The sequence below is a fragment of the Cenococcum geophilum genome (assembly GCF_001692895.1).
Source record: "Cenococcum geophilum 1.58 unplaced genomic scaffold K441scaffold_33, whole genome shotgun sequence".
Classification (NCBI taxonomy): Eukaryota; Fungi; Ascomycota; class Dothideomycetes; order Gloniales; family Gloniaceae; genus Cenococcum; species Cenococcum geophilum.
In genome coordinates this window covers 1,117,903-1,132,165 of record NW_027137591.1, presented here as the reverse complement: position 1 = coordinate 1,132,165, position 14,263 = coordinate 1,117,903, and the positions used below count along the sequence as shown (strand labels likewise).

The following is a 14,263-nucleotide window of genomic DNA, read 5'->3' as shown; positions in this document are numbered from 1 at the left end:
TTCTGGTTCGTGATGACGCTACTCTACTATGTTATAATTTCTTTTAGATTCGTGATAAGCCTTGCGATTTCCTCTAGGTTAGTACTTCTTCCCTTGCGTTTAGGTGAGACGGAGACGCTTATAGTAGGGAATGGGGGTAATCCATTCTGCGTTAATCGTGGCGCGATTATTTGTGTTTTTAGTGACTGCTAGGCCTCTAGCACCTTCGCGCTCGGTTTCCTTATACGTCCTCTTAGTGGAGCTGCTGGCGTGGCCAGAGGTGGTGCTGCCGATACGCGTTTAGGAGTTGAAGTAGCTATTGGGGCTCCGGGGCTTCGTTCGGTGGGCCGCAGGAGCCGCCTTATAGCGGGAACTAGATAAACAAACAACTAGGATTCGATTAAAAGAATGTCCGAGATGAATATCCTCCTCTTTCAAAAGTTCTCTTACGTCCAGGCGCCGCGTCCCACGCCACCTCGACAACCCTGTGGCCGCAGCGGTTCGGCCATCCTCCCTGCTAGTGGTGGCGATTTACCATCTATAGGCACTGCCACGCTAACAATTCGAATACGCGCTACACTCCCAAAGTATATTATTCCATTAAACCTTGTCATTCAATGATGGAGTCGAAGATACGGACATGGACTTAGCCAGATTTTGATGACTGCTTATCTCATGCTCTGCTTGTGGCGGTGACATGCAGCTGCCCCTGGAAGTAGTGGACCCCAATGCGAATCTCACGAAAAGTAAAGAAAATTGTCTAGTACTGTGTTCGGTAATGCTGCTTGCGAATAATGTAGAACTCAATTTCGAGACATTCAGATATGTTCTGCCAATAGTCATCTTTGACAAGCGTGTTGAGCTGACTACATACCTCACCTTCCCGTATGCTAAGCTTTGACCACAATGCGATTTTATCCTAAACGGAGAGGTTGAAACTTTTTCTAGATACTGCGCCTCTGATGCATCTGGGTTGGTGTGAACGAGAAGCGAGTTAAAAGTGCAAAGATGGAAAAGAGGGGGAAAAAAATCCAAAGTGAAGGTTAGGGGAATCCACATAGATTCCTCCGGGGCTGTCTAAAACCTAGTGGCATTTAGCAAGTAGGTCCAAATCTCGCACCTTGTCAGAAAAGGAGCGACTACATGTACCATCTCTTTCAATGTCAAACCTTGCAAAGTAATCATTTGACTTGCATTTACAGACTCAGACCTCTAACGTTGACGAATATTGCGTGCTCAACATCACCTTTTGCGATGTTCCATGGACACAAAGATGCATGAGATACCAGAGTAAGAAAAACTATATGACCATAATTAAATGCGGTTATATTTTATGCTTCTTCATTTTCCATTATTCCTACAATGGCAATTTACGATATCTAAGAAAGGATAAGTAGCCGCTTGACTAACTTAAGGCTGCTAAGCACTTCACGAACAGTGTCTGCATAATCGCAACTATGCAAGTTGATCGGTGTCAGCCTTGCACAGGACATGCGACGAAAGACACTGATCTGTGTGGGCTTTGGGGGAAATACACGACGAAAGATATTGAATGCAGAACGCGAAGACGATGTTTTCTCGCCTTTATCGTAGCTGAGGAGAAGTAAATCGTACTTCCAGCTCGTTTCTGCCTCCACACACAATCGGTCGATAAGAATAAATGCTATACCAGTGGCTAAACGGGATTGGACGATCTCCTCTGCCTTGTCGTTGAAACATTCTAATTCGCACAGGGCCCCATCGATGCTGATACGCATTCCCCTTCTAAAGTGGCTTCTGAAAGGAGCAGTGTCGACTTTGAGACTACCAAAAAAGCACTCAACGAACAACATTTTTCCGACTTCAACTTGATCCAATCCACGCAGGTTAAACTTTGGATCCTGTGGAGGCGAGCGTGCAGCATCTCGGATCATATCATACCCCTTTCCTCGATAACAGTACTCATCTGGACGTCGGCTCTTATAAATGAGGCTAAAGCCATTTTGGGTCTTCTTCCAAGCGTTAAAGGGCGGCTGATAGTTTGCTTTCGGGTACATTTCATCGACAAGAGACGTGGATTTCTCAATGTGTCCGTGCCACCCTGTCCAAGACCAAGATGGAAACCCTTGGCGGGGATCATAATCCGATTCGTGATTCCAAAGCAAGGAGAACGGTAAGGCTTCTGTGGGGATACCCCAGAAAAAGCCTTCATTGAAGTATCTCGACGAAAACTGGCCTAAAATGGCAGTGCATGCAATCAGGATGTCCGAACTGTATGTCATTGAACGTCGAGAGTATTGGTGGACGAAGTCGTCGTATCTCCCTAACCTTCGCTTACGAATTCCGTTATCGTCCGAATCCATGACCACTGGGTCTCGGAAAACACCCTTTCCAATCGTTTCTCCAAATGGATGATGGCATGGACAGTCGAATTTCTCGAAGCGCTCAGTATTAGATAGGTTGTGGAACCACGAACCCGTATCGTCAATTGACTCGCTTGACTGGGTCGCATTGCACTCAAAATAAACCTGACTCTCTGTGAAGTACAGGCACCGTGGCGAAAGGAGTGCTTCCTGGAATGTCCAGGCTCTTGTAGCCCACATAGATTCATTGCACTGTTGCTGTAGCGTGGGCATTGCCGTCAGCAGACGAGTTTTGTCGAGGTTAAAGGCCTTTTGTTGATCCACAGGAATGTTTGGATTAATCCTTGGCAGCCCTGAGTTCGCTGATGTTCCTGATAGAGCAACAATAGTGGCCCAAGACGCTCGATAGATCGAGTGCATGATCGAAATCTGCTGTGTCTTGAAGTCATTGTCACCTTGGTCGATACAGATCTGATAAGCATTAGAAATGAAAGAGTGAGTCTTCAAGTCCATACCGAGTCAACCCAAAGATACTGCTTCCCGACAAGTTGAACAAATCGAATTGCGTCTTCAATAGTAGCCGGCAAATCTTCGAGGTAGGAATGTAATGCCCGACGAGGTTGCGTACAATTTCCCCAAACGTAGCTCAGGCAGAGATATGGCTGATCATCCTTAGGATATGCAACAATTTGCCTTGTCCACACATCGATGAGTCTAATGGTTGATAGTTCCTCAAATGGTAGCAATCCGCATGTGCTCGTGTGGATCTTTTCACATACACCAAGCCAGTGCTTAATCAACGGAATATCCACACTCAACGGATGAACTTTTCGGAGACACAATGCAAGCCCATCTTCAGAGCTGCTGTCAACCCCAACAGCTTCGCGCATCGCAACATCCCTCTCCTGGTATCGAATATCCTGCCCAACGAAAACATATTTCGCATAATTTTTCCTTCCCGGCCCCTCATGTCTCTTGATATCAATCCCAGGCTCAAGGCGCGCGAGTGCCGACACAGAAATGAGGTAGATAGGAGAGCTAGGCTTTAGGGGTTGTGCTGGCATTAGTGTCTGTAAAATCGAGCAAACATCGCAGCCTGGGGAGAGATCCAATGTGGAACCGTGTCCAATTTTTTGGTGTCCACCTTCCCGGAGGAGTTCGACAATGTTGATCTCCTGACAACGACTGCAACGCACACTTGCCGCGCAGCGATCCCGATCATCTGCCATCAGTTTTATTTACTAGGAAAACGTGTCTGGGAAAATAGAGGGAAGGTCGGCTTGGGTCCTTCGGAGGGTGATAGCAGAATAGGAGGGTGTTGAGCTGAAGAGCAGAGTGGCTGAGAAGCTCACAGTGAGGCTGAGCCGAAGTTAAGCCCGGTCACATGACACTTGGAGACTGTGACAGAGCCACAGTCCAAATTGGTGCCAAAGCCGGATGCATGGGCCTAACAAGGGTTTGGTACAGGTTATCCTGTTCATATAGGCAAGCCCTCACGCCCGGAACTCTCGGAAGCGATCAACTGTTTATTCCACTGGTACGAGGCATGTAAGGTGTGTTTCATTACCTGGAGGACGTGCCGACAGGTTTCGTCATCCTGTCAGCCAGGCTGGTATCACGAAGAATGACATAAGCTGGCTGGTAGGTAGAGACACAGAATTGAACGATTGATCTGTTTTATTCAAGGTGGCTCTAAGAGCCCTAATATACATAAGAGAACTGACCCCCTACAGGGGTCCCTGGAGGGTGGTGTAACAAGACGAAATTAGGCTGATATTGATGTCTGACAGCCGTCGTCACAGATTGATATTACCCTAGCTGTAAAGCTACCTCAGCGGCCAACACACCCCCTTAGATCTGGCATAGAGCGGCAGAGCTGGATTACCGGATTAGGCAGTCAGGATAAATGAGCTGGTGGTAAGCTTTGCTGTTATCCAAGCGTTAATTGACTAAATATCTAATATCACAGAGCCCTACTATTTTAATGAACTTTTAATGATTTTGCTTTGAGAGAGCTTTAGTTAATCCATTTACAGCCATCTCACTTGTCAGTACCCACTGTACAACAAAGCTTCTGTTTTGGACCTCTTGGCAAAGCCAGAATTAATGGATATTTACATGTCAGAGTTTTATAAATACTGTAGGGGTCTCTTTTGTTATGATCTGTACTAACTACTAATTATTATAATTAATAATAACATCTTGTTCTAGATCAAATTTAATGGCTTTAAAAATCCAAACCATATGCTTAACCTCCCTACTAATATGCAAGAGAGCCAATAGTTCTACCTCTATAGTAGATTTAATAACTACCTTTTGTCTAGTTGCCTGCTATGCTATAGGCCTATTAAATAAGCTTATTAAGAAGCCCTGTGAGCTCTAATATATTGGAGTATTATTAGTAAAACTGGTATCAGAAGTAGTTTTTAGAACTTGGTTTATCTCATATAGCATAATAGTAGAGAATTTAAGAGTGAGGTATTTAGTATTATAAAAATTAGATAAGTAATCTATTAATCTCTATAAAATAAGCTAATAATAGATTTTATAAAAACTCAGCTAGTTTATTAACAGAAAAAGTGATGTCTGGTTATATAGTAGATGCTAGGTATATTACAGAACCTACATAGTGTTAATATCCTTTTATCTGATTCAGCATAGCTTCTCTCTTATACAATGTCAATTCCTGGCCTAATAGTGGTGTAGCTAATAGCTTTAAATATTCTAAATAGTATATTAAGACTAGCTTCTTAAGATACTAATCTAGATAAAGCTAGAGCTTTCCCTTTTGTTAATCTTGTATAATATAAGTATTTAGGAATGACATAAATTGAGGTATTTGGTGTATTTTAAATTGATCTTATAGCTGCTTTAGGATGTCCTTTATTTACTAATAACAGCTTAAATGTCTTATAATTAAAATGTTATCAATGTAAAAGAATATAAAGATAGGTTTAGTAAAGTAAATATAGAAACATGGCTTATCTGGTACCACTTTTAAACCTATGCTTTATAGAGCAGTAGACATTTCTAAAAACTATAATTTAGGAGATTTCTATAGTCTATACATTGCCTTTCTTAGACAGAGAGAGAATCCAGGTAGTAGGTCTATACCCTTAGGGGGAATAAGGTAGACTTTATTGTTAACTAAGGTGTTAATAAAGGCATTTACAGTATTAATCTGTATAATATTAAGGTTAAAACCAGCAATAAGAGTGTAAAGTAAATAGAAGGTTTAATAGGCTGCTGTTATAGCTTTAACCTCCTCTTATAAGACTATCTAAAAGTCTTTATAGATAACTAGATAAGCTTTAAATTTTATAATAAAGCTATCTAAATCTTCCTTGTATATAAAGACCTATATAGTAGGAAGTCACTAGACCTTTTTAATTAGTTATATCTTGTCCTAGGTCTACTTTCCAGTTAAGGCCTTTATCTTAGTGTAAGCAGCTATCTTGAATTCTATAGCATACTTATAATTAAGCATCTCTTTCCATAACTTTAGTAGTGGTGGAAAGTTATCTTAATGTCTGTATATCTTTATAGCAGTAGTATAAAAGGCATAAGCTAATAGTGTTATATCTAGATTAATAATATTATTACTATTATTAATTTAAACCATAAAGGCTTGTTATTATAGATCCTAATTTAGCATATCTTTCTTTTTTACTATAGGTCGCTTTTCACGGCCAGAATATCTCTTACCCCCTAACAATGAGCCTGCTGTTATCTAAGGTTTGGAATAAAGTGTAGGATCTACAAATAGTAGTTTAGTAACTCCAGAAGATAACTAAGTAGTAGATAGTGTCTGTGGCGTAAATACTATAGTAGATAGTAATTGCTAAGACGCTAAAGACACTAATGGTTTAGATAATTCTGGAGTTAGCTCTAGGGTAGGTAGCTAATAGAGTTCTTCTATTAAAATCTAAATGCTTTTTAACACAGAAATAATATCAATATTTGCTAAATACAGCAGTCCTATATCCAGTTCTTTATCAAAGTTCTCCATTTAGTCTTTATTGCTATCTTAAAGATTATTTAGTAGGTCCTAGACTTGCTAAAAACAATCCTTTTAAGCCTGTAAAATAATAAGATATTCTAGTATTTTAAAAGATTAATATCTCTTTAATTTATTAATTTATATATTATAAAATTAGATAATGTAGTTGGTGGTTAGTATTTATATTTTATAGATATTTGATGCTTTTATACTAATAAAATAACCTATTTAGGCTTATAGCTTAAACTTTGCCTTTCTAGGAATGCTATGTTTAATAAGTATATAGGTTAAAGATTTAGTTATATAAAGTCCTGCTAGCTATAGCTTCTATCTATAAAGTATCTTAAATAGGGTCTTCTAGTTAATGGACTTAATAGGAGTTTGATTAAATAAAAACACTATAAAAAGCATAAACTTAGGCTATAAATCTATAGGTAACTTTGCTTTAATGACAGCAGTTCTTACTTATTTAGAAATGGCTCTCCCTAACCTCTCTGCAGGTCCATTTTGAGCTAGAGTATATAGTATTAATTGCTTAATAACACCTCTGTTAAGCTAGATAAAGTTTTTTACCCTAGTACCTATACTTTACTCCTTATTTATATGCTAAATATAAATATTTTAAGCATTAAATTTCTTTATAAATGCTATTATTGATTTAAAGAGTAGGAGCAGTGTTTTTTGCTTATAGTTCTTAATAGGAAAAGCATAATGGTACTTTATATAATTATACTAAAAGTGAGTTACATATGTGTCTCCATTGAATTTATTTTTCTCTATAATGATATCTGTTGGTGTTATAGGGTAACTCACTAATACTACTCGAGTAGATATAGTGAATGTTGGTTATAAAGCTTATTGTTTAGAATTAGGGGTGGGTAAGGAACCTAAGGTTCCTTACTACGCTAGTGCCGCGGCGATATGTAACGACACGTGATGACCGCTTGCCTTATTCCCGACACTAGTAACTCTTCTTTTATAGTTGCTATCTATATATACTTGTAGATTGCTACTATATAAAGATATAAAGCTAAGGAGAAGAAGAAGAAGAAATAAAGGGGAAGGGGTAGCGTAGGTATCTGTACGGGTTTATGCGAGGATGTTAGTTCCGCTTACCGCTCTTAGCCAAGCCAATGGCGATTTTCTATTCTGGGGATGGAAAATCCTAATTGGCTAGCTTAATAAATAGTGTCGGCAGAATCCCACACCGCTACCTAAATTAATTAGGCGCGGCGCTCTTAGTAAGAATCTAACTAATTAGATAACTTTGACCGGCGGTTAAAGTTCTATAAGATCTTAACTTCTCTAAATTTCCCTCTTAACCTAACCTTTAACTCGTATATATAGAGTATTTGTATTAATAAACGTCTCTAGTGCCTTGTTTAGGTTTATCTTTATTATTATATCTACCGGGTTATCTTGGCTATTAATCTATTAGATCTTAAAGAGTTTTTAACGCTTGTAGGACTGCTAAAGTGCTATAATATTAATTATAAGGCGCTTCTCCTTTATAGTACTAAGCTTAACTAAACACTTATAGAGGGAATATAAGTTAGTGCATATAATTGTAGGAATAGTAGGAAGTTTAAGTCGATCTATAATTATCTTAAGGGTAGTTCTAATTGTAATTGCTATATTAACACCGCTAACTATTCTATATATCTCTAATGCTAGAACGCTTTAAGTAATACGCTTACTTTTAGTTAAGCTCTAATAGATAAGATTGCCGTAAATTGTGAAGTTATTCTCTCTGGTAGATTTGTTCGCGATAATAGTCTTATATCCTAGCTAGGAGCTAAAATCTTTATTATTTATGAATGATCTATTAATAAACACAAAGAGCTTAGCGGTGGGAAGATTAATAGGCACGTAGAGTAGTCCTTAATTAAGATAGTTTATTTACTAGGAAAGACGCTTATTTAGGTTAAGAATATTATCCTTAGTTAGTTCCTGGTGTTAGGCGGCAATAAAGAGATTAAAGGAAGCCTTAGGTTAATAGATAGAAGTAATATAAGCTCCGTAAGCGCGTTGCTCCACGTATCCTTGCTTTAGAGAATTAATATTAATAACGTTGATCTTCTTACCTTAACCCTTCTGGCGTAAAGCAATGGAATCCTTATTTAGGGAGAGGATGCATCTATTAAAGAGCAATGGTGTTATTAAATTAAGTCTTTCCTTTGGCTTTGCTATAAGGTTTGCCTTTACTAGCTTATCCTCTTTAAGGGCTAAGAATTGGTTATCTCCTAAGATAATTATATCGTTAGTTTATATACCGATAATTCTAAATAGAGTTCCCGTAGTTGTAATAAAGAAGTAGGGATTAAACGTAGAAGTAGTTATTAAAAGCTTCTCTTTGTGGTACTTGCTATAAATAGCCCACTAATGGGTTCCTGCCTTTGTAATTCCGTATAATAGCTTGAGGATAACCATGATTATATCTTTGGGATATTGGTGGCGAATTTACTCTGGAAGATATGCCAATATTAAGCGCTAAAGGTGCGTCTCTAATTGGGTATAGGCTTAAGTAATATTTTATAAATAAACTGCTATTCTACTCTTTATTAAGGAGGGAGCTAGCGCAATAATAACTTGCTAACTAGCTTGTTAAATTATAGGAGATTGCATAAGAATTATCTTCTTACTATTATCGTTATAACCTTAGATAATAAGCCTTGATTTCTTAAATAGGGCGTTAGTAGCTTTACCCTTAATCTTATTAACCATTCTTAACTTAAAGATGCGAACTCCATTAAACTTAGTAGGGTCATATTTCTTGAATTTAAAGACTCCTCTCGCAATAAGACCGTTGATCTCCTATTTATTAGATGCTTAAAAAGGAGCTCCTGGAGTTATAATACGGCCTTTTTTTTAGAGCTGTTTTGCGAGCTTAAAGTCATCCTTCTCTTTAGCTGTTATAAAAGCTATTAATAACTCGTCTTTACTTTTAATAGCGGTAATAAATAGCTCTTCGAAATCTATAAGATGTTGGCAATTCTATAATCCCTTTGGGCGACCTCTACCGCGTCATGGTTGCGGCACGTCTACTATAATTATATTAGAATCGTTGTCGCCTTCTAGAGTATGTTGATTGTGGTTCTCCTTTAGGGTATCCTCTGGGGCATTCTATAAAGGCTCGGAGCTATTATTCTTATAGTAGGGCTTAATAATAGTTAAGCGGAATTAAGTAGGTCTATAGGGTATCTAGAGATTATAGGTTTAACTATTAATTATAATAAGTTTATGTGGGCCTAACTATTCTCCCTTTTTACGCTATACGCGTACCTTAGATTGGAGCGGCAGATTAAGCGTAGTTAAGGTATTTAGGCCATTTCTTATTCCTAGTGCGTCGTTAACCTAGCGCGTGGCGTAGAGACGTTATACCTCCTTTATTGCTTTATAGATAGCCTTAGCTTATTACATAATAGAGGGAGATAGTAGAGAATTGTTAGTTATTTAAGGGTAGGCGTTAAAGACTAGTAATATAGGTACGAGCCTATCTGGACTAGCGGAATTATTAATAGCCTTAATAGCTATCTGTAAGATAAGCTCTTTACTAGCGTCCTCTAGTTCTGAAGAAATAATCTTATATACTTGGCGTAATGGTATATGGTATTATTCTACTTTTTTAACGCTATTATGTGCCTTAATAGGGACTTCCTTAACCTTAATTTCTATTGCCTTTACCTGTTGCCGAAACTCTATAGATAAGAAGTTCCTTTTTGTGTTATAAATAATTTGATTAGGGGGTCCTAGGTAGACATTAATTTAGTATAATTAGAGAGTATTTTATATGTTCCTAGCTGATATATCCTTTAGGAAGCGTGTGGCTTAGAAGGATGTTAAGAAGTTAATAACTTAGAGTACTAGCTTGCCGCTAAGATATATAATGTTAATAATAATACAGAAGTTAAAGTTATAGTTATCTTTAAGGGTAAACTTAAATCGGCTAGGGGACTTCTGGTTTATTTAGTAGTAATAGTAGTACTTTATAAGATGCTTAATTATCTTAACCTTAACTTTATAACCTGCTCGCTGAAGAACCCTAAGCAGTTAGTAAATAGATGGGTGGCTAAAACGACGGTATAGTTAATGTAGCTCTAACTTGGTTAAGTGGCTCTAAGCAATACTCCTTTCTGGCTGTTAAAGGAGCAACTAAGGGTGACCCTACTTACGTATAATGGGCACCCGATTATCTCCCTAAATAAGTATATTCTTAAGGTTATTAAGCTTAACGTCTAATTTATCTATATCTTGGATATAGAATAGAAACGGGGTGTTTGCGGGAATAATGTGGAAAATGATATATCCTAATAGGGTTTGGACCTTGATTGTGCTGAGAGAGATTATAGTACCCTTGCTAAAGCGAATTGTATATTAGCCTGCTGTTAATTAGTTAATCTGAACAGAGCTATTAAGCTGCTGAAGAGCTTATACTTAAGGTTCTCCTACTATAGATACTTCTGCGGCTCTAGTATCTGGTATAATACTATGGAAGACGTTTGCCGAGTATTTATCGTTAAATAAGAACGTAGAACTCTTCCTTGGCTTGTTAAAGACATCTAACTTTATAATAGAATGAAGTGTAGATTGGTCGTTAAGAATAGCGATAGTTTGTGTGCTATCTACCTTACTAAACTTGGTAAAGTATTGGTTGGAAGGGTAGTCCTTAATTTCTATATCTATAAGGAGTTGTTTAGCCTTATTAACTTCACCCTTAAGATCTTCTATACCTTTATATTAAACTAGGAAGCTTTAGAAGTAGGCCGTAGTAACCTTATAGTTTTTGATGTTTCTTATACTCTAGCGAAACTTGTTATATACCTCTTTTCGTCTATTAAGAGGGTGCCTAGTTAACTAGCAATTTGGCTTCTTATAAATATAACACTTTTTTTAGCGATTACTTTGAAATAAACCTCTATAAGGACCTCCATAATTGCCTTATAGTTGGTATTAATTGTACCCTTTGCCGTATCCCCTACTATAATATATTTAATTAGTCCAGTTATGGTTATATTAATCGTCTGGGTTAATTAAAGTAGGTTAGGGTTGGGCGTTAAATTGCTATACTTCTTAAAAACGTAGAGCGGTGCTGATAGAGGATCTTAATTAAGCACACACTCCTTTATAAGTATTTGTAGGATTAAAAAGAGTAAGGTTGCATTCTTTAACACCTTGGTATACACTAATAACTTAATCGCGTAGGCTAAAGTCCTCTTAATATAATTTGAATAAACTACGCTAAATTATCTAAAGTCGATCGAAGAGCTTTTAAAGATAATTAAGCCGAGAAACACCTGGGTTTGTAGTAATAATCCTTAGGAAGGTAGTCTCTCTCTATTCCAATATATACTATTACTTATTTTCTTCTGTTTTAAAGTAGTATCTTAACTTATATATTATACGGTTAAAATTATACCCTTTTCCTACCAAATGATTATAGTAGAAGGTGCTGGCGCGGCCTTTAAGTATGACGGAATAGGCGTTATAATATTAGTTAGGTTCTAGTCCTACCTTCTAGCAATAGTTGTAGAAGATATGTAGCTTTAAATTAAGGATATTATACAGCTCCCTGCTAAACTTCTTTTCCTAATCTAAATAGAGCTTTGTAAGATCCGTAAGCAACTTTAAGATGCCTCTAAGTGGCGCTGGGTTAGGTTAAGATTGTATTAGAGATTAAGGAGGTGGGGATTACATTATAGGCTATAGTGGGGACGTAGAGTTTAATAGAATAGAGTATGGTACTTGATCTTGCTATAGGAGAGTTTAAAGGTTATTAAGTCGCGAAGTAGGGGGTTCTAAAGCAATAGAACTAGAGCACGTCTCTAGTGGCGTATTGCTTGGATTCTATTATAAGTTAAGCTTCTTTATAGTGCGTAGTTGGTGTTTAATCTCTTATAGAGTCCATTTATGTTCTTCTTTTACTTTAATAATATACTCCTAAATATTATCTCTAATACCTCCCCTATCTATAGGGACAAATACTTTATACTCCCAAAGGAAGTTACAGAAGTCCCATATGAGATCCTTATATATAGGAACCTATATTTCCTTTGTCTATCTAATAAAGTCCTCCTTTATATAATACTATAGCATAGTGTTATTATATTCGCTGTCTTTATAGTATACCATGCGGTATAATAAGAATCCATTTAGCTCCTTTTGCTTAGTAGTTATAAAGTTAGTTATAGGTCTGTCCTATATCTCCGGGTTAATATCTTTCTTATACTTCTTTAGATAGGTTAACGCCATAATAATAGTTATTTGACGTGTAGAGAGTGTCGAGAATATAGGGATAGCGTGCTAGCAGAACTTTAATAGTCTGGTAGAGCTAAAATTGTTATAAGGTAAGGGCGCGCTAGTACTGCCTTAGATGCTAATAGAAGAGTATAAGGGCTAGAGAGCGCGTTATTAACGTGATTTTAACATAGCAGGGCCGCTAGGAACGTGGCAGAGTGTTAAGAGTATTATTTTTGACGCGTTTCGGACGTTAACTTAGGACTTTAGATTTAGTAACACTTCTAACCTAAAGTACTCGACTAAATCTTTGTAAACGTGGTTGTTCTGCGTGATAAACGTAACTTAGTATCTCCTAGTACTTAGTGACACTTCTGTTACTAGTTTTCCGTAAGTCTAAGGTAGTATAGTATTGCCGGGATCCATTCCATATAAGCGCATATAGCACCCCTATATGAGACTGTCTCTTCTATTAAAAACCTTGCTATTCTATGGTTAACTATATATTCAACCACTAATTAGTGTTGGTGTTACAGGGTAACTTACTAATACTACTTAAGTAGATATAGTAAATGTTGGTTATAAAGCTTATTGTTTAGAATTAGGGGTAGGTAAGGAACCTAAGGTTCCTCACCACGCTAGTGCCGCGGCGACACGTGATGACACGTGACGACCGCTTGCCTTATTCCCGACAATATTAAAGTAGACATATTTAAAAGAGTAGGTTCCCTTTGCTAATTCCCTATAAGATATCTGCTGTATTATCTTCCCTAAAATATATAGTTTATATAGTAGTATACTGTACAGAGTCCTTCCTCTGTCTGTCTTAACTACTTTAACCCTATCTATTGTAATTAGCAGATAATCTACTAACTCTATATTATAGTGTAGTAAGTATTAATGCTATACTTTGTTATATACTAAGGTCTTAAAGAATTTGGTGGATATAGTATAGGTAGTAAAAATAGGTGGTAAGGTGGTAATAGTATTAATAAGGTAAAGACCTTTATATTCTATAAGGTTACCAAATAGGCTTCTGTTATTTTTATAATATAGATAGTTTGTAGATTAGTTAATAATTATTTTAACTCTGTAGAGCTTTGTTGCGGATATTAGATTAGTATAAAAATAGGGAGCATATGCTATGTTTTTCAATATTAAATACCAAGTTAGGCATTATTTGCCCACCTTAATTGCCAAGTTAATATTACTATATCTATAGATTTCTGCTCTAGAATCTCCAGCTATTGCTATAGATATATTTAGCTTAAAGTTATAAAAGTATTTAATATTATTATAGAAGTAGGTGTCTGCTATAGTGTTATACCCCTAGGTATTAATTAATAATAGATTTAGATAATCCTGCAATAATATTAATAATAAAAAGGATGTTGTTATAGCTGCTGCTATAACTTAAAATCAGTCTAAATCCTTAATCTTTTTAGTAGTAAATAAAATTAATAGAGACATTCTTAACCTAGGACCTTCCTGCTTAATCTGCTTAAGTCTTTTATTATAATACTGCTTATTTATTAGGACCTTAAGCTATTTTTAATACTTCCTTAAATAATTGTCATTTAGTATAAAGTTTAGATTTTAAAGAGATTGAAACAGCTGCTTGTAATTCCTTAATTTATAAAATAAACTATAAGCAGAATACTTTATCTTAGGTAATTAAGAAAATACTAAAGTGGTAAATATTGTAAGA

At 36.7% G+C, this 14,263-nt stretch overlaps 1 protein-coding gene across 1 annotated transcript; it reads right to left on the bottom strand.

Moving 5' to 3' along the window:
* Positions 1-1,254: 1,254 nt before the first annotated feature.
* K441DRAFT_615060 (HET-domain-containing protein) lies at positions 1,255-3,642 on the bottom strand. Its single transcript, XM_067645708.1, has 2 exons — positions 2,837-3,642; positions 1,255-2,792 (listed from the first exon to the last, which is right to left on the bottom strand). Exons 1-2 carry the CDS (start codon positions 3,548-3,550, stop codon positions 1,359-1,361), a joined length of 2,148 nt encoding a protein of 715 aa, XP_067501734.1. The 5' UTR covers positions 3,551-3,642; the 3' UTR covers positions 1,255-1,358.
* Between the last annotated feature and the right edge of the window lie 10,621 nt (positions 3,643-14,263).

Coding starts and splice junctions, on each gene's coding strand:
- K441DRAFT_615060 (XM_067645708.1), bottom strand. CDS start 3,550: ATGGCAGATGATCGGGATCGCTGCGCGGCAAGTGTGCGTTGCAGTCGT. Junction 2,793..2,836: donor AGTATCTTTGGGTTGACTCG/GTATGGACTTGA, acceptor AATGCTTATCAG/ATCTGTATCGACCAAGGTGA.